Here is a 20,820-nt window from a genome sequence, read left to right as displayed (position 1 = left end):
GCCGATAGATCTCGACTTTTTCTTCCAAGGCCGCATGGTCTTTATCGATCTGGAGTGAATGTTCCAGACCCTTTCCTGCCACGCAGTTGAGACTCTTATGTGCAAACTCCAGCAAATGGTGTTTAGAAGAAACCTGAACCTGGTAAATCTCAATTATCGGTAGATTCTTTTGTGAGACCAGACAGGTCCGCGATCGGAGGCAACTCTTTCTATGCTAAAATGGACCTAGGCATGACCGTAACTAGACTTGATCCCACTACCCTAGATAGGATAGATGTAGAACTTGTTTTCAAGATCTGTCAGGTCCAAGAGAGCAATCTCGACCTTTCTGCGAACAATCTGACCATTCTCATCCAACTGCTCAACCTCACCAAACTCATGTGCAAGTCTCTCCTCTTCGCTCAAACTAGCCGCCCACTCCTTACGCTCCTTATTCCTCTTCTTGAGGATGAACTGAATGACGAATAGAATCGCTGGGGTTCCCACCCAGCTGATAAGAATCATTGATATCCAAGCACCATAATATCTGGGAGCATCCTTTGGAACCCAGATTTGCGGTGAAATCAAGTTTGCAACACTGTAGCCGACCATGAACATGACGTTGCGGGTAAGCTTCTTGGTATAGCCAGCGGCACTAGATGTTGCCCAGCCCAGGGCGATGATGTAAGTGTTTCCGTAGGTATGGCCCGCGAGGAGGAGACAAGCAAGCATGCCGAGTTTCTCGTTCCAGTTGATGGCGACCATTCCGATACCACCGGCAACAGCAGGTAAACACCAGACAAGGCCGTGAAGAGCGAGATTGGAAGGCCACCACTTCAGTGCAAAAGTTCCAGCAAGACAAACCGCGACTCCGAAGCCACCGCCAGCTGCCGCAACAAGGGTTGAACCCAGGGCATCGACACCGAGAGCTGTAGTAATGAGATTCTGCTGTCCATATGTCAAGTTGTTGGACATCATAAGGGTAAAAGCCTGGAGTGCAAACAGCCAGGATACTGGATCCCGAAGTGTCTCCTGAAACTGTGTCTTCTTGAACTGCTTCTGTTCGATGGAACTCTGACTCGATTCGTGCACTCTCTTGATAGAGTGAACCTTTTCTTCCAGCGTCAAGAACCTAGCCTCAGCGGGGTTGTTTGGGTAGAAGAACCAAACAAACACAGATAACACAACGGAAAGGCCTCCAGTGACAATCATAAAAAGCTTCCAGGGGAGGACTGTGCTATGACTCCAGAGAAGGCCGTAGGAGATGAAAGCAGCGCAGACTGGTGCCAGAGCCGATGTGACCCAGAGGAAAGGCTGAAGGAAGGACTGTTCGTGGCGGTTGAAGAACATGCCGATTGTCATTTCCATGGCTGGCACGACTACTGATTCGGCAGCACCGAGAGCGATTCGAAGAACGACAAGACCTGCATATCTGGTCGCAACGCAGTGAAGAAGGATGGTAGCTCCCCACATGAAGACTAGTCCGGCAACGAATTTACCAAAGGGGAGCCGCTGCATGAGATAATGGCCGGGCCATTGTGCAGCAAGGTATCCTGTGATAGTGTGAGAAAGGTTCTGGTTTGAAGAGATGATAGAGTGGCTGAAACATACCGACATAGAAGAATGTTCCCAAATTGTTATACTGTGCCTTGTTGATACCTGTTTCCTCGAAAAGACCGAGAATTGCAGCATATCCGAGAGTTGACTTGTCAATCTGTATATGTCAGTAAATCCATCGTGGGAGACGCTGGTGAACATACGAATAGAAGCAGATTGATCGCCGATAAGAGTCCCATCACGTGCCAGTAAAGCTTTCTTCGCAGCTTCTTCTCCTTCTCAGGCGTCAAGGGCCCAAACTGGTCGCCATAATCTTCGACGAGACGAAGCGTGACATCAGCATATTTCTCAGAGACAATAGCAGTCTCTCCCTCCTTCTCCCGACTTTGGACCCTGGAAAGGTCCTTTGAATCTTCTGTGACACCCATATCTGCAGATGAAAAGATAACGAACTGGATTGAAGAGCGGATACAACCGAGTGATCTGCATGCGGGAATTGCCTGGCTTTATCTTGGGAGGTTCTTAGATATGAGACCACTATCAAATCACATCAGATCAACCCCATACTTCTAAATTGATTGCACTGACTCACGAATCGCCCTTTTCGTGATGATTTGCACTTGATTGTTACGCTGACCTTTGTTGCGACAACGTGGGGAACGATTGCGTGCTGAGGTTATTGTGTAGCGATAGGTTGATTGCCTGTTCGATATGTCAAGGATTCGGATCCGAGCCGCTGGGAGTTGCACGATGCGCCGCATTAGATGCCGCAAAGCCGCAATTTTAACTCAATAGGGAACGCCACATTTTAGGACTCATGGCCGATGCCCGTTGTGAGAGTGAAACTAGATGGGACGAAAGATATTCATATATTTTACCTAACTTTAGGTAATTTTACGAAATCTTACCTAAATCTACCTATACATCTTTATCGATCCATCGCAGTCCGCTGTTGGTGTCGCAATTATCATATCAAATCATTGATTATAATCTCGAGCCTGTTAAGATGGTTCATGTAAGCAGCAAAATTGTTTACAGCTTCGGGCACAAGCCGACATGCAAAATCCACTTTGCGTATATTGCTAGTGAACTCTATTCCTGCGGCTCCGCGACATTGGAAACCGGCGCCGCGCGCGATCCGACAAGTCAAATATTTCCCAATGTGGTAATATTTCAGTCTCAGGCAAGTCTACACCGCAAATTATCATAAATCTATGCATGGACTGTGAATCATATATCAAAAGCCTATCCATTGAAGACGAATCGGATACTGCCTGTATATCTGACCTAAAACTATATCTAGTCTGAGCATATTCGAGAAGATTAAAGAGTGAATAGTGTCGGGATTCTTCCGGTTCCTTCGTACTCAGCAATATTTTTCTTGTTAGCCCTTCGAAGAGTAAACTTCACCAAGAAGCAAACGCCAAAAGAAGAATCATCGCCCTAGTATACCTTGGCTCATCATCCGAGTCGAAGAAGTAAGGGCTCCAGATAGTTCCAAGCTGACCGGTAACATTGGTGATAGCCGCTGCACAAGCCTTCTTCGTCGGTGTCTGACCAACTGAAGACGCAGCTCAGCTGTGTAAAGCCGCGTTTGCTCCAAAGCAGCCGCAGATGTACAAGAACGATGCAGCATAACGAGCGACGACGGATCTAGAGAATATCTACAGGTATGGGGCCCCGGACGGGGGTCATGGATCATGGGGTATCTCGCATCGACTCTGGTCAGTCTTCGAATTCATGAAACGCTATTGGCCATATCGCGAAGCGAGGCCGTGAGGCTTTTCATGGAGAGTCGTGCAATACTAGGGGTTCAACGGAGGTGTGCCTCCGTTCGGCACCTAGGCTTTGTGGCTGACTATTATTATTCCCACTATCTTGTAGCTGCAAAGGGCGCTTCGGTATGTTTAGAAGTCTAAATAAAGTGAAGCCGATCAGTGTCTCTCCGCTTCGAGATTTCCTACCGAAGTGGACTCAATGACGACCCCATTACTTAGGTTACCATTCCAGGTCGCTGCTCTTATCGGTGTTCCAGGTAAGCTTCGCGGATACGTCTCAGATCACAGGGTCAGTTGCTCGCCATTGGCGAGCAGGGTGAGGAATTTGAGGAGACTAAGGATAATTTATGGTCAATTGTTATCACAAGGCCTGACCACGCCTGGAAGACACCAACACAGTCTTTCTCCAGTATTACAAGAGGACATCGCTTGTTTCACGTCTTGATTCTTCTAGTGCTATATTCAGCCTACTAATTTACTGAAGTAACCTATCATGGCTTGTCAAAGAAGTCTCGCATTTTCTATCATTACAGTAACCAGGTGTCAAAAGATAAATGTAATCAGTCTCCTATTGATTTGTTAGATAAGCAAAACTGGGATTATCAAAGCTTGCTAGACTTCTCAGGAATAGCAGCGATAGCTTCCATCTCCACATGAGCGCCCTTTAGGGGAAGTTGAGCAACGGCGACGCATGTTCGACTCTTAGGGTCATTATCAGTGATATGTCGACATTTGAGGCAAGGATGTAACTTACTGGCTTAGGATCAGAAGTGAAAAACTCGAGATATGCTTTGTTGACCTCAGCATAGTGGTCCATGTCCAATATAAAGATGGTGACTTTCAAAGCATTGTGAAGACTTGTTCCCGCTTTGGTGAGAATAGCGTCGAGATTCTTGAGAGCACCCGCCTATTCTGAGTGTTAGGGCACAGAATACGCTACTATCTCGGAGGATATAAAGGGGACATACGGTTTGATGGTAGGGCCCCTCAGCCAGTTGTCGAGTCTGGGGATCCATACCGAACGAGCCTGAGCAGTAGACTGTACCATTATGGATAATTGCCTGCGACAGATGAGGACTGGGGGCAGGTGCATCAGTAGTTAGGACACCGGTTCGGAGAGACATGATGAATGATATAAGTGCAAAAAGGCCTATGTCTTAAACCCGGTAATCTAAGATAGAACGGTATCTGTTGAAGGTTGGCCCAGTTCAACCCATGCCAGAGATATAAATGGTTACTTATAGCCTACTAGGTAGATAAGTCTCCGATGTCCGGAGAGAGTTCAGAGAGGTATTTCCTTTGAGTGTATCCTGGAAATTCAACTTTGGATGCATTTGCCCAACAAAATGTCACGATGAATCCATGGATGGACCCCCGCAGTCTCCACCGCAAAAGAAGAATGGAGGTGGATCTCCGTGAGACTAATGCAAGTCAATGCCCAATCAAGTCTCGACGGACACCTCCCTCCATCGCTTCAGATGCACTCGTTTTGACTACCAAGTGGCGTCCTTGAAATGGCTTCGGCAATTGATGGGAATGCAGTGGAAATCTGACAGAAAATGTAATATTTACTGAGAACCATGACGAGAACCCTGGAAAGGCCGATAAGACGCCTCATACGAGTAAGTTATACTACCGGCTTCTCCCGACCTGAGAGAATAAACCTGCAACAATTTCCTCTTTCTATAAAAGCAATCACTAGCTCGTCCTCCAAGTATTCCATCCTGACTCAAATAACCTTTGTGTACTCATTCCAACAATTTTCTACTTCTGCTCGTGCAGAATGCCTCGTCAAGGTGAAACTATTGTTATCGTCGGGTGCGTCGAATACTGTGCTAGACTTGGAAGCTATTGCTTTCCTCTTCAACAATCAATCCGCTGAGAACAACGACTAACTGCAACCCATAGCGCTGGTGTCATAGGACTCTCCACAGCCCTTCGCGTCCAAGAGCAAACTCTTTCACAGAAAAACCCACAATCCATCGTCATCATCACACGAGACTTCCCTAACGAGACGTCCATAAACTACGCTACACCATGGGCTGGCGCACATTATCGACCATGCCCAGGGAACACTCCCCAGCTCCTCCAAGAAGCGGCATGGGCGAAGAAAACATATGATACCTTTGACAGTTGGTCTGAGAAAGACAAACTCGCTGCTGGTGTTGAATTCATGCCAGGAGAAGAGTTCTTCGAAAACCCAGTACCTGAATATGTCGATGCCACGAAGGATGTATCAAAATCGGTCTATGCTCACCTTGAATCGAGCTTTGAGTTATTCAGCAGCAGTGAGTTGAGCGCTATGGGTGACTCACTGCGACTAGGTTTTCGTTACCGGACATATTCTCTCAACAGTCCTTTGTATGCTTCATTCTTGCAGCGCAGATTTCAGAATAGAGGGGGTCGTGTGAGGCAGTACACGCTTGCATCACTAGAAGAGGTTTTCTCGATTGAATCTTCTGTGTCTGTTGTGATCAACTGCTCGGGCATGGGCTTCGGCGATCCGAAAGTATTCCCCATCCGTGGTAAGTGACAAGAAACTGGAGCGACGGCGATTCTATCACTGACGTATTTCAGGCCAGACATGTCTTGTACGAAATCCAATTTCCAAGACCATAACACGCCAGAACTCGGATGGGTCTTGGTCATTCGCTATTCCTCGACCTTTAGAAGGCGGGACTATCATTGGAGGGACCAAAGAACCCTATAATTGGAACCCTTATCCTTCAGCTGAGACAAGGCATACTCTGTTGTCCAATGCAGTGGAGTGGTTCCCTTTCAACAGCGAAGGTCCTGTATCTGTTAAAACTAAGGAGATCGATCGCTTCGATGTTGTCAGGGACATTGTTGGTCGTCGGCCAGCGCGTGAAGGCGGCCTTCGCCTGGAACTGGAACGTCTCAAGCCAGGTGTCGTTGTGCATGCGTATGGTGTTGGTGGTAGAGGTCTTGAGCTATCATGGGGCATCGCAGACGAGGTGGTTTCTTTGCTCCAAAAGCAGGGCTATTTCTCGCCACGAGCGCGTTTGTAGATCAGTCATACCCTGATCAAGCCGCCATTTCTCACACTACGTTGGAGGGTCGAGGATGCTTGTGTCTCTTATGATGTTACTTGATTGATATCAATTAATAATTATGCATGAAGACAACGCCAAGTGCAAGTAATTAAGTCAATTCATAATGAAGTCTCGATTCGCTATGCTAATCCCAAATGCAAGTCTATGTCTAAATATTACATGATGATACGCTTATGGACACTTATCAGGCATAGCCTGCGAAGAAAGGAACTGAACACCCGAAGCAGGCTTGCCTCCCAAGACGATGTCAAAGTAAGTGCTCTGCTCCTCGAACTCGGTCTTGGCCTGGAACGCAGTGAAGCCGGCGGATTTCTTGCCAGTAGCCTTGAAGTTGGTGATCTCAGTCTGGAACTTGGGAACGATGGAGCCCTTGACGGGCTTCTTATGGGCGACGCGGAGGGTCAAGGGGTCCTTGGCACGGGCGTCGCGAACCATGGCTGTGACGACGAGAGGTGCGTTGGGGAGCGACTCAAGCACGGCGCAGGACTGCTGAAGCTGATAGAGGACAGTGTCATCGACCTTGTAACCGCCGGTCTTCTGGTTATCGTGGGTGACGGTCGCCTTGGTGGAGGGCTTGACCTCCTGGATCCAGAACTTGGTGATACCATTCTTGGCGTCAATGGTGGTATCGTACTCGAAGTTCGCAAAGATCTGACCGGCACCGTTAGAAGTACCACCCTGGAAAGTCACCTGCTGCGTGGGTACAGTGACCTTCTTGCCGTCTCGACCAGCGTAGATGAGGTTGATAGCGAGGTCATTGTTGCTACGAATGTTGTTCGTGAGTTTGACTCTGACTGAGCCCGTCCAATGAATCTTTCCCTTACTGTTAAGGGACAATTCGGTGATGTAAGGGCGGACATCGTAAGCCTCGAGGACGGGGGTGAGCTGCACACTCTTGGGGACGGTATCGATCATGCGGGTGAGGATATCAGCACACATGCTGTTGAAGCCAGCCTTGGTCGCGAGCTTCTTCATGGTAGCCTTGTCGTTATCGAAGATTCTCTTATCAGAACGGAAGGTCGCGTTCTTTGCAGCAACCAGAGGGTTCTTGGACGTGCCGGCCAAGTATTCAGTGACAATGCCGTTATGGAAAGAAGAAATGTCCTTCTGGAAGGGCACGGAAGTATCATTGTTGGGATCAGCCTTGATCTCGACGATCTCGGGAAAGTCAACGCTGTGCACGCCGCCGATAGCATGACCGCAAGCAACCATAGCAGTCATGTCCTCCTTAGTGAAGCCGGCCTTGGTGAAGGCAGAGAAGGTATCCTTCAAGTTGGTCGAAGGCTCAGGGACACCCGATGGACCAGCCTTGAAAGCATCGACTCGACCAGCACGGAAAGGAATGTTGGGACCCTCGCAAGCTCCAACGGCGAGCACTGTGCCGAGGGCTGTGAGGTCAGAAGCGCTGGCGCGCGGATTGTAGAAGCCGTGGAAGAAGCTGAAGGTGTTGTTGAAGGCCAGGCCGGGGTTCTCAGGTCGAGAAGACTCCCAGTAGATTGAAGCATCCAGGCCGCCTGTTCCGGCTTTGGCGTCATGTGTGATGACATCGTGGAAGGCTGTTCGGAGCCATTCGGCGGTGTTTTGTTGTCCAGGATTATTGCTTCCGAACGTGCAAGTTCTTAGCGCTGGGAATTGTCAGTGTTGGCTTGAGACGGTGAAATGTATAACGGGTTTCTGACCATCAGCGAGACCTCTCTTGTTGTATCCTCCCTGCATGTACAGAAGATCTTCAACCTCATCCCATTTTGAGGGCCACACCAGCTGCGAAGCAGCACTGAATTGAATGAGCGCAAAAGCGAGGGTAGTTGAACCTTTCATGATGGGCAGAATTGAACGAATGTATTGGCGTGCTACAAAACAAATGGCAACCTGTCTCTCGCCATCTTATACTACATTTCCCTTCATTGTCAAAGCGCAGCAACCCAGCAGACGATGTTTCACTTATGGAGCAGAATTAGAGAATACGAGAACCTGGTTCCCAAATAGTGTAAACCTATGCATAAATTCAGCCTAGGAAGTCCGTCGGGCATTCCGCATGACTAGGACCCAGGTCGAGACAGCGGGAGATACGAGCTCGAACGAGTCTGAACGAGCCCTACCCAAGTGGAGTGCCCCAAAATTCCAGGGCTCGTAAACAAACTGGCCAATGGTGTTGGCTTGATTTCAATGCAGATCCCCTGAAATTTGCAATTTACCCGTCAAGGCTAGACCGCACGACTAATTTTAGATGTCGGCAAGGCAATGCCGATCTCCACTAGGAAGTTCTGGAAGATCGCTTCGACCTGATGATCTACGCTTTGACTGGAATGCTAGGAACTATTGTAAGGCAATGCTATGCTAGTGTCTATCTTGACTCGGTAGTTCAATGCTGGATTTCCACTAGTTGAATCGTATAGCATATCTCCCCCTTGGATGACATAGAGTTTGCTGGGACGGCTCGTAGCTAAGTTCTATAATTAACTTTATGATAGCCAAGCATAATCACGGTAGTTGCTGATAGACGAGAGGTTATTTATACTATATTGTCAGGTGCAGTACTATACGAGACGTATCAAAAGTTCTTCAAATCACCGCTATGACACTTTGGTGTTGATCTTTCTTTTGTAGGGGATGGAAATAATCTTCGACGCTCAAACTTACTGGAGATACAATTGACATTGAGGCGCCCTGGGAGTTGTGCCGAGATAATTGTATGAGCCTCTATTGTACTAACCTGCTAACCCTTCTCAAGCATTTCTTATTCTTATTCTGATGTCACTGATGTGATTTATCTCTGGTTTCATTATCAATCCTGAACTGGCTATCTACCCTATGCATCCTGTTTGTCAATTCATGCTGGAGGAACTAAATTTTGTCCTTCAGAGTTTTTCCTGTTATAGACAGTCTACTCGAGATTGAAGGTTGACTACAAATCTCTCTTTAATATAGAAGCCGTTCAACGCCACGTGGTCAGAGCAGTCGAAAATCAAGACAGTACTCCTATTTCAAGGTGACAAAGAAGCTTAGGTAAACTTAGATAAACTTAGCATAAAATTGTCTCATCTTTAGACGAGGTAATTCTGGTACCCTAAACTTAGGTTAGACTAAGCATAGGTTAGACCTTTCCTTGCTCTTCGAGGGCTGGTCATCTTGAGATGAAGATGCTCTGTTGCCAGAATGGTTGCATTTTCTGGGGGGCATTCATCAAAAAGTAATGCTGCTTCAGCACCCAAGTCGATGCCTGTTCTAAGTGAACTATAGCCGTGATTATACTGATCAAGGTTCATTCAACTTTATTTACCCTCTCCCTCAGCTTCATCATTCGACCAGTCTCCCTCGGAATCATCATCCTGGACCTGCTCAATACCTGGTGAACTCCTTGGTTCGCCCTCTTCTTCTTCCTCCTTCTCCTCTCCCTCCTCTTCATCATCGTCAACAAATTCTGGACCTCGCTCTTCCCACTTATCGTGATACGGATGGAATTCCTCTCTATAACGATAGCACTTGAAACACAACCCATACGAGAGCCCGCAGACCTCACAGTAGTACACGGTGCCATAGACGTGCTGATAAGGTTAGTGAACTGGGTATAGTGACGTCGAGGGAAACTTACAAAAAGGCACAAGTCGCAATACCATGTAGTTCGCGCTGCCTTCTTGGAAACATGGAACTTGGACTTCCAGTCGTCCTCCTTTCTCTTACTAGGGCTTGCCGTCAACAAATCTATCACTTCTTGTGATGCGCCATGGAATCTGGCCATCTTGAGTGGCGACCATTCTCTATCATCTGAGGTCCGACCTCGAACTGACGGGTCTGCTCCACGATCTAGGAGAAGCTTCACGATCTCAGGACTGATTTCTTTGGGCGTGCCCCACTCCTCACAGAAGCGACATGCCCAGAGCAGAGGCGTCCAGCCATCATCGTCAGGCTCGTCAATAGATATCGTCCCGCTTGTATGGGAGAGCACCAACTCGACAAGATCAGATCTTCCCGTTGCTACAGCAAGATGAAGCACTGTCATGCCATACTTGGTCTTGGTAGTGATGCCAAGACGCTCTTCATCATCGCCACTTGCCTCGAGCAGTAGTCTGAAGTGCTCAGCACTCTTCAAAGCTGCATAGTGTATCGGTCGCCGCCCCTGGAGGTCTCGCCAATCAATATCAGCACCTTTCTCGAGAATGAACTTGATCGTGTCTAGGGAGCCACTCAGGATTGCGGCGTTCAGGACTGATCCCAAGTTACCACCATGAACATTGACGTCGGCGCCAGCGTCATTAATTAGATACCGAGCAATTACATCCTTGTTCTCTGTAGAAGTATCGTATTTCTCAAACAATCTTTGTAGAGCCGAGCCGTACATCCAGGAATTGGCGATATCAGGGCTCGCGCCCTTCTCAGTAAGCACTTTGACCATGTCAATATTGCACTCCTCTGTTGCGATGTGCAGAGCTGTCCCATTCTCAGCAGCCTCCGCGTTCAAGTCGATCTTCTCAGAAGAGAGCATTATTGCCAATGGGAGGTCTCCGTTCACTACGGCTCGTCCTAGGGGGGTATACTTTTCCTTGTTCCGGAGTGTCAGATTGGCACCGCGGTTTATCAGGCGTCTGACGACTGATAAATTTGCAGGATTGGGAAGACAAAAAATTGCAGTGCCTCCGAATACATCGACAGCGTCTATGTCCAGCTTGTACTCCAGCAGGATCTTGACACTCTCTTCATTATTGGTAGCCACGGCTAGGATCAGAGGCGTTCCATCTTTTAGTGTTTTCGCCTCAATATCTGCACCCGCTTCCAACAATAGCCGAAGCAATTCATTATATCCGTAATATGCTGCACAATGAAGTGCCGTATAGCCTGCATCCGTAAAGTCTCCCTCTGGGCACCTGGTCTCAAGGTCTGGTTTGTGTTCAAGGAGCAGCTCAACCACCTTTGTCGAGTTAAAATACGCAGCGAGATAGAACGGCGAGCCATCGGGTCCAATCGAATTGATATCAGCCCCAGCGTCCACAAGAACCTTCATGCAGTCTAGCCTATTGTAAGCAAAGTGTGTTGCGCTCCAATTATAGGTAGCTCCCCCAACAACATCCATATCCGCTCCAGCATCAATGAACTTCTTGGTTATTGTAGCCTGACTTGCCAGGACAGCGGACATCAAAGGCGTGATCTTTCTGGGAGCAGAGTAGTTGACACTGGCTCCTTTCTCCAGGAGGACTGTGACTATGTCATGATAGCCTGCTCTAGCAGCCGCCACGAGAGGTGTACCGTGATAAGGGGAATCGTCCAGCTGCACATCGACTTTGTAACCCTCCTCCAGTAGCATATTCACAATCTCAATGTTATTCGCTCTTGTAGCATGGATAAGGGCAGAATCGTCATCGAACTCTTTACACGTGCCGTGGTCAAGCAGCATACGGCAAATTTCGACGTGACCAGCTCGTGCTGCTATGCCCAAGGCATGGAATGAGTGAGCTTCTCTCAACTTTGCATTGATATCCACGCCAGCATCAAGTACTGACTTGAGGCACTTTGGGTAGGGAAGCCCTGCGATGGGAATCAGGGCAGGTCGAAGATCCCTCACCCATGCAGTGAGGGTTTCTGTGTTCGCCCCAGCCTTGACGAGTGCCTGAAACACCGCGTGATGACCTCTACCTCCCGCATACCATAGAGCGTTCCTGCCCTTATTATCCTGTGCATCGATGAGTGCTGCTTTGGCCAGCCTGTCGATGATCTTCGCTCGGCCATACTTGCCAGCTACCACTATGGGCGGCGTGTCTACCCAGTTGGATTTGATTGCAGCGGGGTCAGCTCCATGCTCTATGAGGGTGTCAAAAGCTGCAGTCTCGTCTCTGACGATGGCGCAGTGGAGAGGTGGCGAGAAATCAGGGTCAGACGAGTTCGCGTCCGCTCCAGCTTGTAAGATGAACGTTAAGTGCTCGACGAAACCGAGATAGGCAAACCTCGAGGTAAGACTGCCAGGCCACTGGGTTATGTGCAGAATTCCAATGACATGCGCCAACAGGATGCGCAGAGTTTCCAGTTCTGCCGATCGTGCTGCGACCATTATAGCTTCGAGACAGACATCTGCATTTGTGCTTGACTTCTGGAGAAGAAACTTGACAACATCGCTATGTCCGAATCTCGATGCCTCGATAAGTGCCAGGGAAATATCGCGTCCGTCAGGTTCTTGAGACTGAATCCAGGTTTGAACCGAGCTTTCGTCACCTATAGATGCAATTACTGGAAGATGCGAGAAAGAAAGCCAGTCCGATCTGATGTGAGGATTTGAAAGGTACCATCTGGCTGCATCCCAACGCTTGAGTGCCGTATCATCGCTGAAGAAGCTGGCGATGCTGGAATGTTGTGGCTTAAGAAATGCTGAAGAGTGACCTCGCTGATAGTGCAGTGGCCAGAATTCGACAGCATACGAGGTAATATCTGACGGGCTTTCGAATAATCGTTGGTCAACAGGGCATGTTTGGCAAGCTGCTAGAATCTTGTCTTGGGTTGAAGGTAAGTTGAGATATCCAACGCAAGCGTCGGTGATATTTCGATGGCCTTCTTCCGAAGAATTCCAAGCGTACCAAGGCCGTTCTTGGTCGGAAGCGTCACTGATAGTCGTCAAGAAGTCCCGAACAGTTGGATGGCGAAACTGAACGTGTCCATTCTCTCGGGTTATGATAGGCCCAAAGCAGTTTTCAATATCCCACATTAAATCACCATATGTCTCCTGCTCTGGCACCGGGTCTGTTGAGGTATCGAGGCTGAGTGCACTTCCCAGTTCTTCAGGAGTCAACGGTCGAAATGATAGTGACATCCACATCAAGACTCTTCGAGCCCATGGACGCGAGCCTTCAGGAACTGCATTCAAGCATCGTTCGAATATCTTGACAGGTGAAAGAGGTGTAAGAAATGCGATCTCCCGCTCTACAGCTGACTTCGTCGACGCACAAGGAGCTACCAGCAGCCATTCGAGTAGGAGGCGGCGCAGCAAGTCATCGTCACTACAGGAATCCAATAATTGTCGTATTTCCTGCTCAACGTGGCGATACTGCGGCCGGGCGTGGCACAGCTCAGCCATAAATTCGAGCACAATGCTCTCCATAACTTCAGCTGTCGGTGGGTGTTCTCTTAAGTCGATTGAAGGAAACTCTGATAGAGCCTCGCGGATCTGACTGTCATCAACGGTTGTCACCAAGATCTTGAAATGCTGCTCAGAGTTCTTGGCCATATCAGAGACCATCGACAAGAACAAAGCACTGCTGTCGTCACACTGATCGAGCTCATCAATGATCCAGTGAACTTCGCCATGGGTTGTTATATCCTTCATAAGCTTTTCCAAAAAGAAGAAGGCGTCTTTATCAGTCCAACAATCTGAAAAGTCTGGCGGTTCTATGTCCGGCATCCTATCGTTAGGGGACTCTCTTATCTGACTGAGAGTCTGGAGCAAGAAGGAGTTTGCCATGGCCCCAATAGAATTCCGGCGGATATCGTGCTTGTCGAATTTGAAGTAGAGAATCGCTCGGAAGGTCGAGCTCTTTCCACGATCTATGATCCCTTCATACACATGCTGAGCCACGTTAGATATAGCAGACGTGCCGTGGATGTGCAGAAGACCAAGGCCCCAAGACTTCAGCCATTTAACCATGGTATCGTGCTCAGAAATCCAAACGAATCCACGGGTTGTGTTGAACTTGAATGGATACATTGGAGGTGCCTGGTGCATTATGGCTCTCATAACATGGGATAGCTTATCGTCCTGCCAAGGAACTGGAATAGAAATCAGAATGTTTGCTCTAGTTGATGTTTCACTGCGTGTCGACTTACAGGATGAAATCCTCTTGGTTTGAAAGCCCCCGTACGGGGCATACGCTTCTGGCTCATCAATCAACTCTTTGTGAGACTTGTCAATGAGTGAAACCTTCTCCATTGGAACTCCAAGTGCTGCGGTGTATTTGTCAAAGACCTGTAGGCCAATCAGTATTATCAATGCAACATCAACCTACCTTCCAACTCACCCTTTCAGTGGCATCTGTTTTCGATGAAATGATATTGATAACGTTGGCGCGTGTCAGGACTCTGGTATTGAGGAAAGAGTCGTTCACGTCAATGATTGACCTCGCGAGACATTTTCTGTTAAGCCTAGTCACTATTGAGTCTGCCGGTTTCAACATTTCAAGCCTGCTAGCAAGAATCTCGATATCTTGATGTGTATCTAGGGTCCTGTGTGGACAGCCGAAGAACATCTGCAGTCGATTAATGATAGGTCATATAAACTTCGGCTTTTGAGTTCCATACCAGAAGTTTTGTTGAGTAGCTAATATCGCTATGTTCACTGTCATATCGGCTAGCGAGTATCAAAGCCTGATATCATGTCAGCACGAGCACAACGAGATGGGTTGCATCTCAACCAACCTTTTTGGCGATGATTCCTCCTATGTCATGAGCGAATAAGGCTAGTGGTAACGGCTAAAGAGTTCGTGTTGGTTATCGTTTGATTATAGAATTCATCAAGTGCACTAACAGGTTGCTGGTCTCTCCTCAGCTCACTAAGCTTTTGAAGAAGCGTAGAGGCCTCAGACGAAATCGCCTCCTCGGGATATGGAGCCTCTGCTAATTTTGCGGCATCATAGGCATACCGAATGATTCGCACTTCCCAGTTCATATAGGCCGCTAAGTCCCGAAGCCAGGTGTTGCTCTTGCTTGAACTCCATTGCTTGCCACAGAGGCCGTGGATTGCTACAATACTATGGCAAGTTCTGTCAGAATTCTTGCTTGTGAAAGGATGTAAGCTTATCTTACTCGAATTTCCTCTCGCTTGCCTCAAATCCTTCGGTTGTATCGATCAAGAGACTTGGGTCAGCGGATGGAGACTCGTTGTCCACGGTATTGCTAGATGTCTCCATAGCATATAGCGACGATTCTGCCTGTTCCATGGTGACTTCGGCAGATGCGTACGATGCTGATACACTGTATGCTAGTTCCTAGAGACTGGAAGATGATAGGGTCCTAGTCATCATGAGGAGCAGTATTGTCAAATGCTGACTCAGTTACCGCGAAATGGAATGACCGGCCACGGATCATGCGAGCCTATAATCGTTGCCCCCTCGTATCGAACTTTGTGATACTGAACCTTCCGGTGGCCGGGATATTGAGGGGTTTTCATCCACAGTGACAGAAATAGCCAATCCCATGTTATACGAAGTCTTCCTCAATGTTTTTGTCACCTATGATATAGGGCCCTAAGTTTTCCAGGTCCCCGAGGGCTGCTCACGGTCTGCATGAGCTGAAAGACAACTGGCAAGAGTTCTCGAAAATCGACCTATAGATAAGCATAGAGAGCCTTGGGAGGCTGGGTAATCCTTGTCAATGTGGAGGCTGGGCTCCTAGATGGAGTTATCGTTCCGATTTATGAACAAATCAGAGATTCTTCCACCACAGACTTTCGAGCAGGATTAAGCTATAATCAAGCGAACAAGCTAATATCCACTTTGGGTCAAAGCTCCGTCAAGGATGCTCGCAAAAAGTTGCCAGTGCCTGATTCCGTTGGTACCTGAGATGTACCTTTGGATCAAGCTTTGCGTAACCTGTGTGCTGTCTGTGATATTCGAGTCAATCAGAGGGTTAATTCGATTCAGGAGCTATGACTACCTATCTTAATTTGCTTAACAGAGTTCTCAATAATGTTGGCCGAGGTGATATCGCAGATAGTGTTTAGATCTAGTTCCCCAAGCTTCATCTCCATGCCCTTGTACCTATCGCTCGTCGGAGCCAGCGTCGGGTCAAGTAGTACCGGATCATCACGTTTCGTGGTGCCGACGAGCCATTCCATAGACGTTCTCCAGTCGGCTTTGGCATTGACTGTCACCACGCACTGGAAACGTCCCTCGTCTCTTCTCTTGAGCAGGATGGCGGTTCGCATGGAGACAGGCACACCAGTCTTTGTCTCAGGGTTCTCCAGCAGTGTCCAAGACGCGCAGTTTGGCTTGCCATAGTTTCTTCCGCGTAAATCGATGGAGCCTGTGACGGACCCAGCGTAGCTCATCTCTCTTGCAATTTCACGCTCATACTTCAGGCCGCTGCCTACTTGCACTCCAGCGGCGCCAGCTCCGATGGTCACATCGCCTCCAGTAGTTTTTGTCTCTGTCTGTGTCGTCTGAGCGAATTTCAAGTTGCCGTTTGGCGCGATGGCAAAAACCTGAGGATCGACTACTCCTCTGTCACTGGAGGAAAACCTCAGCTCAATATCGACATGTGCGATGCGCCGCGCTCGTTTTCTTGGGTCAAATCGAAAGTCGAGAACAATCAGAGTACACAGATCATCGCCATCGGGATCAAATAGGCCGTGAACAATGTCGACACTGGAGCATCGAATGTCCACGGCGCCTTTGCGTTCAATGATGTTCTCGCGCTGGTAGGGATCTAGCGGATCATTTTGCGTATGGAATTCATTCCCTTCTTCTCCTTTTGGGGTAAGCGAGATGCCAAAGGAAATATCTTCCTCGGTATCCACGTCGTAATCAGGGTCAGCACTCATGTTGTAAGCGTTGATGGTAAGCAACGCGAGATCATGCACGATGGACCATAGCAGAAACCATGCCTATACTTTGCACGTAGGCTAACTACACTAACCAAAAGGCATTTATTTCGTGACGATACTCAATCTAGCCCTAGCCGGAAGCCCTAATCTAGGCCTTTGGTGATAGGTGAGCAATGAAGAAAAGTCGGACGTTTGTGTCCAAGAAATGGGGGGCGTCTTTGCGACACTCTGATCAGATACATAAGAGGTACATGCTCTGGAAAATGGGGGGTTCTTGGACCCCTGCTCACTTATGCATATCCCTGAGCCCGGTGAGCGGCTAATAAATGACGTGTCTCATTTAGCTGCAGGCTGCCATAGTCCACTGTAGGTAAGCAGACCGGCAGATAAACGACTGTAGAGCTTTGAAATGTAGAACATGAGCTGAGAAAATTACAGCCCGAATAGAGTTGACATCAAGAACGATGACAAAAGTGGCATTTAAAACAGACGTCAAAGGCGTCGTTAGCGATGATGACGATGAAGACTACGAGAACGACGATGTTGAGGAGGAGCCCGCCAAAATCCCCAACCACGATGAAGTGCTTTTCGCCTTTGAGAGCATCACGAATGAGGCTCGCAATAAGAAGCTGAACTTGGGCAAGAGAGAAAGCCGCGAGAGCTTCCTACAAAAGTATGGGCATTTTCTCTCCAGATCGACAAAAGACTCAAACCAGACACTCCTCCACATGATTGCCAACACGGTGGGACACAAATCATTGACTCGCTGTGTTATCAAATTCGACAAGACTTTGCTGAACCGCGTGGACGACTCAAGCAAGACTCCTCTGCATATCGCCATCGCCAAAAAGAACCATGCGTTTATCGAAGTGGTCCTGGATGAGAAGAAGGCGATCGATGACCTTGATTCACTGCTCCGCATTACTTGCGAGCATAGGAGGAACTGTATTCACACGGCGATCTATCACAACCTCCAACCCCAGTATACCATAAAATTGGTCAAACGAGCATCCGAAGAGACACTAAGAGCCCAAGATCAAAGTGGCCTGACCCCTCTTCATTTGGCTGTCGATTATAAGTATGCATCAGAAGGACAGTTGAGGATTGTCGAGGCACTCCTTGATCATGGGGACAGTGCATTGGATGAGTATACCAAAGAGCCTCAAAACCTATCCGTATATGAATACCAAGACTATACACAGCGTCTCTGGCGGAAACAATTCGAAGTACCGCTTTCCGCTCGTGCTGGGGAAAGAAAGCAGGACGAATCAAGGGACGAGCCACAAGGCCAAGAGAGCGAACACGCCGGAGCAAGGCCCAAAGGGGGGCTGGAGCATGTCGGTGGGGGAAGCCGCATCTCTCAACAAGGCAAAGACGGCCACGGAGGGCTACATCGAGCGCCTGATAACCCTCATGCACCAAGATCAGAGCAGACAGAAGTTCGCACTTCTAGTGAAAGTGCGCGCCATGCAGCCGTGAACAGAAACTCACCTATCGAAATACCTGAGGGCTTCAAGCCTTTACAGAGACGACAAACGAATATAGATGACCAACTTGTGAAGCAGGCCCAGGAAGAGAAACGCAAGACCGAATATGCAGAGAAGATCCGCCAGGCAGTCAAACTACACTATCTTCGGACTACTCTGACGATCAATTCAAAGCCTGCGAGTAGAGACCAGCTCAAAGCTGTCAAGTTTCTCCATGGAGCGAATCTAAACAGTGAGATAGAGTTCTCAATAGCTCTGGCATATACTAACCTTGATCTCAGACATTAACCTGTGCTTCGACTACTCTGAAGCACCACCAGAGATCTATGAGGATTCCTTCAAGCAAAGTTACGATCACATCAACTTTGATCAAGTCCTACGCTATGTTTCATTCCGAAGAATCGAGCTGCAGAAGCCTCCAGTATCAGCTGTAAAAGCAAGGCTAACCAGGAACCGAGGGCAGACGTCAAATAAAGGGCGCGGTAGGGATGACTTGACTGTTTTCTTCAACTGGCTCAAGGGGAAAGGAGTCAAGCATATCCTTAAAGTAATGGTGGATGACTTGAAAGACCCATCGCACAGCGACAAGGCACTCGAGGATTGTCTAAGGCCATTCGAGGTTGAGATTCTCGACTGGACTAAAGTTGATCTGTGTCCGGAGACTATCTTGACTGCTTGCCGAAATGTGAGACAGCTTTATCTTCGATGGAGCGGTAATAGGGCGATCTTACGGGCTTGGAGCGAGCCTGAAGGGCTGGCGAAGTTAGAAAACCTAGAGGCGGTACATTTAGTATACAGCGAAGATCAGGTATGTGCTATTTGGAGATTTGACGCGAAGATTGTACTGAAGTTTGACATTATGACAGGCGTTGGAGTCAGCCGATCGCATCACCATGTACGCCAATGACTTTGAGGAGCGATTGAACGAGTCAGCAGCTGCAAACCCAAAAAGAGTTGTTTCAACCGACGGAGACGACGCTGAGCAAGTAAGACGTATACTCGTCTTTAGGTGCAAGGCAGACGTTCCGGGCAGTGAACGCATTGTCCGAGAGGGCGCATCGAAGGCTCAAAGCGGCATCAATGAGATGAGTCTCCAGTCTAACAGATGGCTAAACTGTATGGACAAGTTTGCAGACGAACTACAAAACACGTGCTCCGAGTTTGTCAAGCCTCAAAATGGCATTAAGGTCGCCCTCATCGACGATGGTGCTGACCCATATGTTGAGTCTCTTCGGGGCAAGATCTGGGGCGGAGAGACATTCAGCAGGGGCTTTCCTCATGAGAACGGTCCAAGCCCTTACTATAGGTCTACCAAGGGCCATGGAACAGTCATGGCAGATATGATTTGCCGGGTCTGTCCGATGGCGAGGTTGTATGTGTACAAGCTTGAGACACAGACGAGTCTCAACTTGGCGACACAGACTCATGGCAAGGAGTACATTGCGGCAGAAAGCGCGGCTCTGGTAAGACTCGGCTCGGTGATATGGTTTCTTGCATTGTAACTAACATGAAACAGGCTGTCAGAGCAGCGATAGACCAGAAGGTGGACATCATTTCCATGTCTTGGACTGTCAAAGAAACACTCGAGAATCGTGACGGCGTCAACACTTTCCGCCAAGCTATCAAGGACGCACTAGACGCAGGAATCCTCCTCTTCTGCGCCGCAGCCGACACTGGCGCTATCACAGAAGTCGAGTACCCATGGTCCTTTGACCGTCAACGCATCTTTCGTATCGGCGCTGCCACTGCAGACGGTCGCGTATGGGGCCCGACAGGCAACCCCCAGAATCTGAGTTTCATTTTACCTGGCCACAAGGTAGTATCGCGAAATCCGCACCGAGAGGGTGCGTTACCGGATGACTTTGAGGAACGCACCGGTTCGTCTGTAGCTACGGCGTTGGCAGCTGGTCTAGCAGCACTTATATTGCACTGCGTCAACCTTGCTGTTGTTCACGGGAAGCAACATCCGTCTACTACGGCTGTCAGCGCCGAAGACTTGGAACGACTTGCGAATCACGATGATATGTACAATGTGCTTCGTGGAATAGGGTTGGATGAGGGGCAGCAGCGGTTTATTGAGGTGTGGCGACGGTTTGATCGGCCAGCCAAGGAGCTTAAGGAACCGATAAGTGATAAGATGGATGCACTTGGGATTGTGGCCAGACTGGCTCGAGATCTTGTTCCTAGTGGGAGTAGCTAGTCTTTCACCGGGCTATAGGCAGCTATTAAATATACTATAGTAAGACAAGGTCAGAAAGACTAGGCAGTAGTGGCTACTTAAGATATAGAATATAGTTATTACTAATATGTTATATAGAGTATATAAGCCTTTAATCCCTGTTCTGTTGAGATGATGGTGCCTGAGGCCCCCACATCCCTTTTAGTAGCCTGCCCTGAAGGCCCTAGCTAGCTTAAATTCCTCCCTAATA

The 20,820-nt window shown here is 48.4% G+C and overlaps 6 protein-coding genes across 6 annotated transcripts; 2 read left to right on the top strand and 4 right to left on the bottom strand.

Moving 5' to 3' along the window:
• Positions 1–261: 261 nt before the first annotated feature.
• On the bottom strand, positions 262–1,964 carry FTJAE_13729 (major facilitator superfamily domain protein; the record flags this gene model as incomplete). The annotated part of the gene is made up of 3 exons (XM_037346901.1): positions 262–1,532; positions 1,591–1,693; positions 1,740–1,964. The coding sequence occupies 3 exons, from the start codon at positions 1,962–1,964 to the stop codon at positions 262–264; spliced, it is 1,599 nt and encodes a 532-aa protein (XP_037199240.1).
• Positions 1,965–3,916: 1,952 nt separating this feature from the next.
• On the bottom strand, positions 3,917–4,438 carry FTJAE_13728 (endoribonuclease L-PSP; the record flags this gene model as incomplete). The annotated part of the gene is made up of 3 exons (XM_037346900.1): positions 3,917–4,015; positions 4,069–4,221; positions 4,283–4,438. 3 exons carry the CDS (start codon positions 4,436–4,438, stop codon positions 3,917–3,919), a joined length of 408 nt encoding a protein of 135 aa, XP_037199239.1.
• A 659-nt stretch (positions 4,439–5,097) lies between these two features.
• Positions 5,098–6,343, top strand: FTJAE_13727 (d-amino acid oxidase; the record flags this gene model as incomplete). Its single annotated transcript, XM_037346899.1, has 3 exons — positions 5,098–5,132; positions 5,223–5,839; positions 5,892–6,343. 3 exons carry the CDS (start codon positions 5,098–5,100, stop codon positions 6,341–6,343), a joined length of 1,104 nt encoding a protein of 367 aa, XP_037199238.1.
• Positions 6,344–6,559: 216 nt separating this feature from the next.
• On the bottom strand, positions 6,560–8,206 carry FTJAE_13726 (peroxidase; the record flags this gene model as incomplete). Its single annotated transcript, XM_037346898.1, has 2 exons — positions 6,560–8,013; positions 8,068–8,206. 2 exons carry the CDS (start codon positions 8,204–8,206, stop codon positions 6,560–6,562), a joined length of 1,593 nt encoding a protein of 530 aa, XP_037199237.1.
• Positions 8,207–9,471: 1,265 nt separating this feature from the next.
• FTJAE_13725 (ankyrin 1) lies at positions 9,472–16,901 on the bottom strand (the record flags this gene model as incomplete). Its single annotated transcript, XM_037346897.1, has 11 exons — positions 9,472–9,608; positions 9,669–9,933; positions 9,981–14,134; positions 14,192–14,330; positions 14,383–14,610; positions 14,663–14,728; positions 14,780–14,833; positions 14,889–15,111; positions 15,167–15,334; positions 15,929–15,962; positions 16,016–16,901. The coding sequence occupies 11 exons, from the start codon at positions 16,899–16,901 to the stop codon at positions 9,472–9,474; spliced, it is 6,354 nt and encodes a 2,117-aa protein (XP_037199236.1).
• Positions 16,902–17,368: 467 nt separating this feature from the next.
• On the top strand, positions 17,369–20,591 carry FTJAE_13724 (uncharacterized protein; the record flags this gene model as incomplete). Its single annotated transcript, XM_037346896.1, has 4 exons — positions 17,369–18,623; positions 18,673–19,199; positions 19,258–19,854; positions 19,908–20,591. The coding sequence occupies 4 exons, from the start codon at positions 17,369–17,371 to the stop codon at positions 20,589–20,591; spliced, it is 3,063 nt and encodes a 1,020-aa protein (XP_037199235.1).
• Positions 20,592–20,820: the final 229 nt, after the last annotated feature.

Source organism: Fusarium tjaetaba (assembly GCF_013396195.1).
Source record: "Fusarium tjaetaba strain NRRL 66243 chromosome Unknown NRRL66243_c0000463, whole genome shotgun sequence".
Classification (NCBI taxonomy): Eukaryota; Fungi; Ascomycota; class Sordariomycetes; order Hypocreales; family Nectriaceae; genus Fusarium; species Fusarium tjaetaba.
The sequence above is the reverse complement of the archived record's forward strand: the minus strand, read 5'-3'. Positions and strand labels throughout refer to the sequence as shown.